The sequence below is a fragment of the Lepidochelys olivacea genome, assembly GCF_965140295.1.
Source record: "Lepidochelys olivacea isolate rLepOli2 genome assembly, chromosome: 1".
NCBI lineage: Eukaryota > Metazoa > Chordata > Testudines > Cheloniidae > Lepidochelys > Lepidochelys olivacea.
In genome coordinates this window covers 36,697,614-36,710,074 of record NC_140411.1, presented here as the reverse complement: position 1 = coordinate 36,710,074, position 12,461 = coordinate 36,697,614, and the positions used below count along the sequence as shown (strand labels likewise).

The 12,461-nt window shown below is 40.0% G+C and overlaps 1 protein-coding gene across 8 annotated transcripts in view; it reads right to left on the bottom strand.

Moving 5' to 3' along the window:
- The window catches only part of GRIA4 (glutamate ionotropic receptor AMPA type subunit 4), a 285,724-nt gene extending 273,584 nt beyond the window's left edge, over window positions 1-12,140 (bottom strand). For 3 of the 8 annotated variants that reach the window (XM_084632427.1, XM_084632426.1, XM_084632429.1), the window contains exons 1-2: window positions 11,411-11,861; window positions 10,157-10,315 (exon numbers count right to left, since the gene is read on the bottom strand). In XM_084632427.1, coding sequence (XP_084488553.1) covers window positions 10,157-10,315; window positions 11,411-11,498 — 247 coding nt within the window. In that variant the 5' untranslated portion in view covers window positions 11,499-11,861. Of the gene's footprint in view, window positions 1-10,156; window positions 10,316-11,410; window positions 11,862-12,051 lie in introns of those variants that run through there. The other 5 variants (XM_084632428.1, XM_084632425.1, XM_084632423.1 and 2 more) reach the window with 4 other exon arrangements.
- Window positions 12,141-12,461: the final 321 nt, after the last annotated feature.

Here is a 12,461-nt window from a genome sequence, read left to right as displayed (position 1 = left end):
CTTCAGATGCATTCATTCAGCTCTTGTTCCCAGGGTTCCTAGTTTAGAAATCTGTGCTGTGGGTTTAGGAGATGTTCCTGTTTTAGGAAGAAAAAAAATCAATTCTCTGGGCCAAATGGAAGTTTATCTCAAGGGAACCTTTTTATTCCACCATAAGGCAAAAATGTCTTGCCACTAAATAAGTCTTAGCCTCCAATATTGACTCTGGACAGGGAATTCATACAGACAACCAATCACCTATAGATCTTTTAGGGTCCAGAATGTATTGACCACAACAGCTGGATTAAGGTTGTGCTGACACCTACAATTCTCTAAATATAAGACCCATAACAAACCTGGTAGGCAGAATGACATTTTAGTTGATTTGCTATTGTGCATGTCCATTATGTCCAGTGCAAGGGGAGAGATGGTGGATGCTGTGTCAAAATGACATGTGGATGACGACACGACAACTTTCCGAAGGATATGACGGATTCTCCATTATCTGAAGTCTTTAAATCAAGCTCAGATTTATTTCTAAACGATGTGCTACAGCTCCAACAGAAGTTATGGGCTTGATGCAGAAATTACTGGGTGAGGTTCTTTGGCTTCTCTTATGCAGAAGTCGAACAAGATGATCATAATGATTCATTTTAATCTTAAAATCTAGGAATCTATGAAGAGCATAATTTGGGGGCGGGTGGCTATTTCCCCCCACCATTTATTTTATTGCCCTTCTTTGTTTGAAGTGTTGCTGATAGCAGAACGTGGCCAGAAGCTATTGGTGCATATCCCATACTGGCTTTGAACCAGCTCTGCCTCCACCAGACACCTTATTTCTATAAGAGCTCACACCACAGACATTCACATAAGAATATATTTCTTTTTAAAGGGTAATTCTTACCTTGTTGCTTTAATTTCCCAGGACTGAGAGCAGCAAGGATACTGAGAGCAGCCAAAATAATTGAAGAAATCATAATCTAAGCGGCTCTCAACTGAGGCCACAATGGATTTCTACACTGTTGCATGGACCTGACCTAGGCAGACTTATCTTTAATCAGGTGCACCACCAATCTGAAATGGACAGCAGCCATGACTGACTTCTTTTTAGGCACTTGGGGAAAAACCTGATTTTGAAAAACACCTGAGTTAGTCAAGAGAGCAACTCCCTTGACTTTTATTGGGACTTGTGCTCCTAAATTCCACCCTTAAATGTTTACTTTGGAGTTTAAATAAGTTGTGGTGATCAAGACTTGAGTTCACTGCTAGCAAAAGATTCCTAAACTATTCCAGGCCCAACGGGGGGAAACCATTAATGACAGGCTTAAGGTGAAAATCCATTGATTCATTCATAAAAACTAAGGGAGGATCTGAAGATCTGCAAGCTCTAGCTCCTAATCCCCCATCAACTTCTTAGGGGAGGGCTGAGTAGACCAATGTACATTTTGAATATAATTTTTGTATGCTATGGATATTTATGTATGCTTTTTACATGATTGTATCTGTGTTTAAATAACTGGCATTTTTGCTTGTACCATATATTGTTCCCCAGACAGAAATTCAGCACAGTCCAGGCTCATACATCACATTAACTAGCAGTATGATGAATGCTGGCACTGTCGATTAAGAGTGTTAAAGATGAATAATAAACTGTTGGGGACAAATAATAATTTACATTTTATAGCCCCTTTGATTTAGGACAGCCTTTTCCCCAGGATATGTATTACATGAAACATTTTGCCCACTGAGGAAACAGATCCCACTCTGAGGTGTGATGGGATGGTCATTCTATATCAGTGAAAGGTTGACAAGAGAAAATGGAGTGTAATGTATCAAACTACTGAAGAAATTTGTCAAAATGTAAGTACCTCATAAGATAAACAAATAATAATACTACAAACATACATACGTTGCCTCTTATCGCAAAACTTCAAAAGTAGGTATTATTATCCCCATGTAAAAGATGTGGAAACTGAGGCAAAGGCATATTAATTGTCTTGCCCAACGGCAGAATTCTCTTCAACGATTTAACCAAGCTGCTTCCCTGCCTCCCTAAAACACCTATTCTACATCCATTCATTGGTTAATCATAAACTGAGTTTACAGCTAAGTTCAAACTCGAAGAGCATGCAAGATTACTGTGCAAACACTGATATCAGTGGGAAGACTGCAAACAGAGTAGGCACTGAATCTATCCCAGGGAAGGTCTGCAATGGTTCTGAATAGCTAAAAGCCGATATATTTAATGTCAGTCTTCACAATGTGTTCAAATCCCCTTTCCGCCAGAGCATCCAATAAATGAGCTTGTGTGCGTTTTCTTTTTCAAGTGCTTTTTATTTCTGTTGTGCTCTATTTGTATTTATAGAAAATATCTGCAGTCACGCTCACTATGTCCATGACTTTAGAATACAGAAAGGTACTGCACCAGACTGCGTTTTTCAGGAGCAATGATTGAATATGAATACAGGGGTGAAATGGACTATGGAACACAAGAAAACAATGATCCATATTACACATTTTTAAAAGTAGACAATTACACACTTAATCAAAACAGAGAGAACCTGTTTACATTGTGTAAAATCTGATTCATATTATTGCTTAATAATAATGTGCTCAATTCTGCAATCTTTACTTAGGTAAAACTCCCGTTTAAGTCACGGGGAGTTTTGCCAGGATAAGCACTATCGGAAGAGGGGCAATATTTTGTATTGGAATTTGTTAATATTAGTGTAGCTAGCCAAGAAACAGCAATAGCAGCAGCTTACAAATATGCCGTGATATAGTCCCTGGTGAGGTCAACATAAAACTTATCCACAATCAGCACTTCTAAGAGAAACTAGTAAGAGGGGAGAAAGGTTGGGTCTCTATTCTGTATAGCCAAGATAAAGATGACACTCAATTGCCACCTTAGATTTCCCCGCCTTCTATTTTTTTTAAAAAAAACCAGCAGTTATGTGAGCAAGTCACACAGACTGAACTTATTCCCCTGGAGCCTCCCCATTCAGGGAGAATATGAAAGAAACAAAGCTCATGCAGGGAAGTGACACTATTAAGATTCTGCAGTTAACCTACAGAGAGCCAAAGACTTTTCATAAGGACCTGATATTCCAAAGTACTCAGCACCTAGCAGCTCTCACTGAGAGCTATAGAAGCTGCTGAATACTAAGCACTTTGGAAAATGTGGTCTCTATTTAGATGATTAAACAGAAGATATGCTCTCTTTGAAATCTGGCATCTTACTATGGTGGCTAACAATGGAAGCTATTGGCACTCAACATTTTAGAGGACCCAGAACATAAAATACTTGTTTATTCATCATACCAATAATTATTAATCTTTAAAGGCCACTCGAAAGATCTGATGATTTCAAAATGTAAGACTACATAAAGACACAAACATTTTTGGCAAAACAGAGATATGGCTAGTGGAACTGCTGAAAATAAAACACCCTGAAATTAACCAAACATTGCACCTTCTGGACCAGATACTGATCTCAATTACACTGGCATATATCAAGAGTAATTCCATTGAGTTCAGTAGAATTACTCCATTTACAATGGGTGTAAATGAACCAAGAATATATCCCTCTGTCTTCACACATTAATACAGATAACTGATGTATGGTTTTGCCTGTATAAGTAGTAGAAGGTACTAGACATGCTAACAGAGAGCATGATATTGTGCAGTACTAGTCCAAAATTTTAGCCCTAAGCCAACAACACACTACAGCACATTGAAATCTACAGCACAGCTCAAATCTGCTTCTTAGTTACACTGGTGCAAGCTCTTTGACTTCATCAGGCTTGCTCTGATATGCCATCACTTGAAATCAATGATAAAACTCCCATTAACATCAAGCAGGAACAAGACCCAAACGAGAGGAATATTTGGCCCATCCCTTTTAAATCATAAATAATAACAGGTGAATGTAAATGATGATGCTATTGCTGAAAGAATAGTGTAAACAACTATTAAAGAGCACACTCCACACTCTACTACACACCAAGGCTGCTCCATTTCATCCACTGGTGCAAGAATGGTTAAAAAGCCTCACATTGATTAGAAAGGTGATGCAGCAATTTGCTAAATGTGCTGCAGTTAAATGCTTAAGCTCTTTCAGCACACATTCTCCCAGTGTGCAATCTGCGGCTTCCGTATTATCAAATAGAAGTAAATTCTGGAAATCCAGACAAGTTCACCGGCTTCAAATCGGGAGCGGCACAATTCACCCAGAATGACCCCAAATTGTTCAGAAACGGAAGCAGACTGCTTCCCCCTTTCAGGAACAATCTCAAAACAATCATGACCTAAAAATGAAGTGCACGAGCTCTTTTGACTGGTCTTACCTAAAATTTAGATTGACATAGCTACATCAATCAGCGGCATGAAAAAGTAACACCCCTGGGCACCATAGTTAAGCCGACCTAATATCCAATGCAGATGCAGCTGGGTCAACGAAAGAGTTCTTCTGTCAACCTAGCTATTGCTGCTTGGTTACGTGGATTTACCTACATTGATGGACAAACCCCTTCCGTCAATGCAGGAAGCTGTAGCACCCATAGTGTAGATGTGCCCTGAGATTGCTGAAGTGAATCAGTTTAATTTACTTGTTAAACTACTTCATTCTGAGCAAGAGGGACTGCATTGCACTGGCATCTGCAGAAGAAATAGAGAAACTGAATCTTTCCTACTAATCCTACCAAAAGGAAGATGAAATGATTTTTGTATCCTGTAACAATGCTCCTGAGGTTATACTTTTAGTCAATCCAATAAAATGAAGAAAGTTATGATGAATGCCTTATTTCATGCCAGCGGAGAGTTTCTTTTTGAATTCTCACTGAGGAAATTTTACTATGTTTTAGTGAAGGCCAGATAATTTATTTTCCTGAAAATAACCTTGCAAACTAAATCCTTATTTTAAAAGTGGAACGATTGAAGGTGGATTTGTTGTCTGCAGCAGAATTGTTTCACAGAGAGCATGCAAACAAACACTTAAGCTAAGACATTTTCTCTGTGAGGAATTTGTTCTCCGCACGTGTGTACATAACTCCTCTTAAAGTCAGCAGCAGCTATGTTCTTTGAATCTACCAGCAAGTGATAGTTAAAGAAATCATGCAAGAGATCAGTTTAAGTAATAAGGGTCTCATTTGCAATAAAGTTCATTTACTAAAAAAAAAAAAAAAAAAAAAAATCATTTTGGAATGGGATTTTGTAAGAGATCTAATCCTTCTGAAACAGGATTTTAACAACAAAGTTAGCCTTCTGTGCATCTGACACAAATATTTACCCCTGCAGTTTAAACTTGTGTATACTGTACTAATTTTCAGTACACCCCAGATCTTAGCCATTGGGAATATTGTACTATTCTTGAGGGCAAAATAAGTAATTTGCCAGTCAGACCCACACAGCCTTGATCCCTAATTAAAGAACACCACTATGTTTTTAAACAAAGTTGATTATTAATTGATGGTCACACTCCTAGTGCTGAACTGAGGTGTAATTGTTTAAACTGAGTTAATAAGCAAATTTAATGAAAATCCCATTGCTAGGCAGCTTGGCAAATGAAAGCTGATACTTCCTAAGGGCTCTTTGGTGGCTTATGTAAAATAAGTTAAATTGATAGATATCCACAATTTAAAACCAGCATTATAGTTAAATCCGATTGGTAATCCTTTTGAAAGTGTTAGCAGAAAGGCCTGTCATGCGAAGGACATAGACACCACACTACCCTCCCAGCCCCAACTGCTCCAAGGTCAGGGTAATGCACATTCACAGACCAGTGTGAGCAGGGAAGCATGCACTCTGCCTATCTGTTCTGTATGCGGTCTGATCCTGCACTCTGAAGTCAATGGTGAGCTTCTGTTCATTTCAGTGAGACAGGATCAGACCCTCTCTGTTTGTAGGGCCATCAATTCTGCATTAGTCAGCAGCACTACATTCTAAAACAGAACCAGCAAAAATTAAAACTCCTGGAGAAACAGGAAATTTAGTCCAACCTATGGAATTTTCTTACAGAAAATAAGCTCCTGTTTTTTCCTTACCAGGTGATACTCAATAAACAAAAAGTTCTATCCTTTGCTGGATATTGTCTGTCTGAGATTAAAGTCATGGTTAAGAGCAGAATAATGTGGGGTCTGGTAGAAGAGTGGCCAATTTGGCAAATATGCTACTTATCACTAATGTATTGATCTGGCTAAGAGTGCACGTGAAGGAAACCTGCGGCTCTCAGGAAAGACTTTACTTTTGGAAAAATGTTGTCCACACTTTTTCAATATTACTTTTTTCTGATTCAGCATTGTCCTCCACTAGCATTGCAAGACTGGCTATTCATTAAGAGGCTTTAATATTGCAGCTGAAAAATATCCATACCCACAGCACAAGACATGGATACTTCTGGTGGGCAAATTGCTTTTTGTAGCAATTATACAACTTCAGCTGTTTCTCTAAAGTATTCAAATGGCTTTAAAACCTGGTCATATTATGTTGATAGAATTGTTGAAGTGCATTAGTGAAATATAGAGGATAGCATGTAATGAAAGACGTCCTTTTACATTTAGCTAAAGAATAAATATGTACTATCCGCTCCAAAAATAAATGCATAACTCTTATATGTGAAACATAATTGAAGTTGGACCTTTAATCACAGGCAAAAGCGTCTGCATATATTGTGCAAACAAATGTATGGTATTAGTCAAATATTACAACTTTTTTATGTTTATTGTGTTCTGATGAGTCAAAATCTTGTAAGATCCATGTTTTGCAATAATTTCAGTTCCCTCTGTCAGTAAAAGAGATTCTCTGAATAATGCATGTAATTTAAAGGATTTAAATAAGACACCAGCACAGGGGGTAAACCCAAGCTGGTGCAAATCAGGTCCATTTTATTTGAACTACAATAAAATCTGTCTGATAAAATGACCTGTTTCTCAAGAATGCATGATTTATAAGAAAAAATGTGATGGTTCTGGGGCTCTTAAAAGCCAAAACAAAGACAGACAAGCACAATGTATATAAACTGAACACAGAGAAAGATTACAATTCCAAAAAGAAAAGGAGTACTTGTGGCACCTTAGAGACTAACCAATTTATTTGAGCATAAGCTCATGAAAGCTTATGCTCAAATAAATTGGTTAGTCTCTAAGGTGCCACAAGTACTCCTATTCTTTTTGCGAATACAGACTAACACGGGTGTTACTCTGAAACCTTCAATTCCAAAGTGTTCCTGGATAAACATCATGGTACATAGGAAGCAGACACTCAACTGTTTTAGTCTATTGGAAAGACAAACAAAATATTCACATGATTTAACATGATTCGACCAACATACAAGCCATAAACCTTTAATATGTCCTGTTTATTGTCCTTAATACATGTAATGGGCCAAACACTGCAGTTTTACGAGTCACCTCTGCAGTGAAATAGAAATGAAAATAAAGCTAACTGGTCACGTCTTACATCTTTACGCTTGACCTCACATGAATATTCATTTCCGTCTAGTAGCTTTAAGGCTATTGTACTGTATCATTTTGAGGCGTGTGTGCTCTAATTTAATTCTATACAACGATAAGAGCCAAAGCCAGTATTTCCACATTGGTTTAGTACAGAGGCATTATTTCATCTATCTATCTATCTATATGAATTGCCATGGATTGCTATGATACTACTTAATGCAGACTTTTTATCTTTAATTAGGTTAGACAATCTCACACATCTGTGCTTTGGAAGCCTCTGTCAACCCAACAAATTCAATCACATGGACGCCTGTGTCCTCCAGCTATCAGACAATTGATTTTTGCAGGATTCTGCTCATATTTAGCTTAAGGGACATGCGATATGTTCATTCATTTGTCAGTCAGTTTGCCTGTACTTCATTGGGAGGGGCACTTTTAAAAAAATATATTCCCCACTATTCAAATATCTTAGACAAAAATAAATACAATAAACACAATTAGACCTGTTGGCACAGAGAACTGTAAAATATGACAAATATAATTACTACTGTTTGGATAAAAATACATATTGATTTAAGTGGGAGATTTGCCTGAATAAGGCCTGCAGAGTTGGGGCTACCAAATGCATGCAGACATATGTATAATTACATATACTTGTTTGTTTTTTCATTTCTGTATATTGTCCATATTTATCATCTATGAATCACTAAATTGCTTAGAACTGCAAGACTATCTTCGCTATACATTTTGTTGTAATTTTGATCAGGGTATGAGTCACTCTTTCCATAAGTGACAGCAAATATAAAGGAACCATTTTTTCATCAGTTAAAATAATGCAAACTAAACACAACATAATGGGAAGATGGTGGAAAGAGAGCTAAAGGAGCAACTGTGAATAGTTTAAATGAAGAGGAAGTTAGAGAACATACTTTTGGTACCTAAAATGTTGGTCTTATATGCAGAAGTAGTGCAGTCATAGATAATGGTTTTAAAATGTATGCAAATCAGAGTTATTATTAAACCCAGTATTGTTCTACCTAATAGTGTGTGCAATAGTTTTGGGCTTAAAGTTTAATAACAGCCATTAAAATCATCTGGAAGGACTGAAGTGAAGGCAGATTCACAGACAACTGGTTTTAGTTATAATTATTAAATTTAAGGTACAAATGCTTAGAAAAACCAAAAACTAAAACAAAAAATATTTCAAAATCCACTGCATCAATTCTAAATCAATAATAAATGAGCAGTGCCGGCAAAAGGTCATATGCAATGCACTATTTCTCAGTGAAATACACCTGGGTGGATCTAATATTCTATCTACTTTTAAAAGCACTTTTTAAAACTCCTTTCTCCTTTACTTATTTGGAGTTGATTTTAGCATTAAACATAACTAATACCTTGCTTAATACAGAATTCACACTCGGGGGCATAAATCTTTTCTGTATATATGCACTGGTGCCATTTTGGCAACATAAAAGCTTTTCTTGTTAAATGAGGTGACACAGTCATCTGAAGATTGGAGTAGCAAAGGATTATATAAATACATTTAACAGGCATCCCATAGGTTCTAAAATGTGAAGTGTGCTGTACATACAATACACATATATTAAAAGTATGAAAGAGATGGATGTGAGAACCCAGATAACTTAAGAAATATTGTATGTGTTTTAAAGGCACACTGAACAGAAAAACCTTCTCCAATCTGTTTCTATTTTGAATTCTCTCTTAGCAATGATGCTCAGTGCTCCTAGTTCCTGGGGCAATTCATTCTTGGGAAACCACTGAGAAAAAACATGGAATTTGAATCCTGAAATATGTATACAGAAGAAGCAGCGATTTTCGTGGTATTTAGCTATGTACCACTAAATCATTTTGCCCTACACTGTAAAATGAATACCTCTTATGAAGTCCAACTTAGATGAACAGAAACACAAATGCTTCCCCACCCTCAGACATTAAGTAGCTTTAAGCGTCTACCCAGTGTTGAAGGAATCCGAGGAAACGTGGAAGTTCAGCTATACTCTATTTTAAAAAAAATATGTATCCCATATTCGCAAGAGCATCTCTTTTTAACGAGAAAGTGTGCACAGACTGGGGGAGGGGAGTAATTGTTCCAGTTGGAGTGGTTTGTGAAATCAAGTAGATCGGATGCTAACTTGATCTGGCACCAATGTGTGGCTGTATGGAGACATACCCACAGGATGTATGCATTAGGAGATAATAAGAGACATTTACAACCCAGAATATAAGAGCAGGGCAGGCTCAAGTGACATCACTAGATGAACTGCAGCGTCAACCTCCTCAAATATATTATCCTGCACACCATTGCTTCACTGTCCCCTTTTAGCCATGAGAAGAGCACTTGTGATCACAAATATTATGGTGTCTTTTCAAATGCAAGCAAGACGTGCCATGCCTAACAGCATCAGAGACATTCATAATTCACAATTTTTCTTTACAACAGCAAAATCCATCTCCATAGAAACCAGAAAGCAAGAAACTACAGTAATAACACTAAAGTAAATGTCACATTCAGTTAGTCAGCACATAAGGAAAGGGGATGTTGCTAAGGTTAGAAACTAAGGGGAATTCTTATCCCCCCCCCTTTTTCTAACAGAGCAGCTGACTTGAAATAGATTGTTTTATACAAGGTAATGATGTGGTCTCCTCTTAATTTCACTGTAATTTACTCATAACTTGGCCAGATCAATGGCACATTTACTTACAGGCATTTGTTACAGCAAAGCTGTTAGCTGTTTCAATGTTGTCTACGTGAGGAACCAAATTAAAAGGTGCTTCAGAGGCGTTGGGGCTGGTATTATGAAGAAAAATGGCTAATCGAAAAGCAGTATATTCCTGATCTGTGTTTCTGATGAAGAGACCACCTACAAGAACAGCAAAGGAAGCAAGAGTCAATTATTCACAAGCCAATCACTGTACTATGAAACCAGCCAACTACCTCTCCCAAAGCTACTCCGTAATACTGGTCCTAGCAGGTCGAGGGATACATGAGCTAATCATATTCATAAGCACAGCCACCACCTTAAATCACTGTCCTAAAGCGATGTGAACCTCCCAGCTGCATTCGGGCTCTATTCCTGCTTCCGCGGTTCCCAGCCTTTCATACTGAAATACCCAGATTTGTCATGATTGCAGCGACCTTTGAAACCATTTAGCCTCCATCTCCAGGATACTGGACGCACTGCTAAATCAGCTCCTCAGCATCCTCCTCCGCCTTCAGCGGCGGGCAGATGGAGGAGAGCGAAGCTTCTTCGATTAGAAAGAAGGAGGCTCTGTACTGAACTGGCAGGTAATGAACTTTGCTCCTCCGCAGCCCAGGTGCGGGCAGGGAGCGGCGTCTTTCGGAGCGCACGAGAAGCGATGCAGTGATGGAGCTGAGCTGGAAGGAATTCAAATAACTGCGCCCCGTCAGAAAAGAAGGGAAGGGGAAACGAGCGAGAGGGCGAGCGAGTGGGGACGGGCGGGGAGAGGGACACAGGAGCGGGGGGGGGGCACAACCCACAATCCTAAACTTTCAAACTACGGAAAGGGAAAGGAAAAGCCAGCAGCATCTCGCTCCCCATGGCAAATAAGCTCCTGCACCGGCCAGTGCATGGGAAAGCGGCTTTCAAACAACTCGCCATCCCTCCAAGAAGCAGAAGGAATAGCGGGGTCGCACTTAAAGAGCGCGCGGGGTGGGGTGGGGTGGGGAGGGGGGAGATCTTCACAACTTATTCTAATGCCGCACAACCCCCTCCCCAAGGATCACTGAGTTTAAATGTATTTTCCCAAAGAAAACCAACCCCTCTCCGTACACCCTCACCCCGTACAAACACACACACACTCTTTCCGGAGGGGGGGGGTTAAAGAAGGGGGGTAGAGGGAGAAATCTTGCAGCTTCATTCAGCCCCTGGTGTCCAACTCACTTTGGAAAGGATTGTAACACTTGACACATGCACCCAGCCCAATGCAGCGCTTACCTATTTGCACACTGCTAGGAAAAGCTCCCATTGCTAGTCCCCAAAAGCCAGAAAACAAGAAGACAAGCTGTCTGCAAATAATCCTCATCTTCTCTTTTGCCTCTCTGTATCTCCTTCTCTCTCTTTCTCTCTCTCTCGCTAGATGCTGCTCAGAGAGGCATTGAGGACGAGGTGGCTACAAACAAAATTAAGAATAAAAATGAATTCAAAGGGGAGGGGGAAGAGAAAAGAGAAGACTTTTTTCCCCTCCTTTCTTTTTTCTTTAAATTTAGCAATCCATCCTGCTGAGCCGGATTTTTCCCGCAGTCTCCATAGCCCTGGGAGAGGTTTCTGTCCGGCTGCAAATGTTGCACATGCAAAAGATGGTGGAGAGTTTGGTGGTGGTGGGAGCGTCTAGTGGCTGCACTGAGAGAGGAGACATGCGCTATCTCCCCTCCCTCCCCCTCCCATAAACACAAGCAGAGAGAGGGAGAGGGAGAGAGAGGCGCGCGCGCACGCACACACACGGCTTCCTCGGTCTCTCTCCAGCGCACCCCACTCCCTAAACGAGCCACACATAAATAAAGCGCAACCACAGGAGCCGAGGCTCCGGAGGACGGCAAGGGGGATGCGCCTTCTCTCCCCCACCAGCGTATACACACCCGGCTAGAGCAGCAGCAGTGAAGTTTGTCCCCAGGAGAACGGAGCCCTTCTTTTGCAGCCAAGTCCTGCTCTTAGGCACAGCCCTCACAGCAAACGTGGGACTTCAGATACTGCAGCAACCCGGGGCGGGAGAGTCCACTGAGCAAATTCTGCTGAAGAGGGGGTGAAAGGAGAGGGGATGACAGACGAGGGGGAGAGAAGGCTTAGGGGGTAACCAAGGTCACTGCTGCTTCATTGCTATCAGTAGCCCTTTCCGACACTCTCCTGAGGCTACTGTGGGCAATAGGGGGACAGGATGAGCAACTTACTCTGAGGGGGAGGGAGAGGGAAGGAGAAGGATGCTGATCTCATTAATAATAATTGATATTTAATAATGAATGCAAGATCAGAGAATCACAGAAATGTAGGT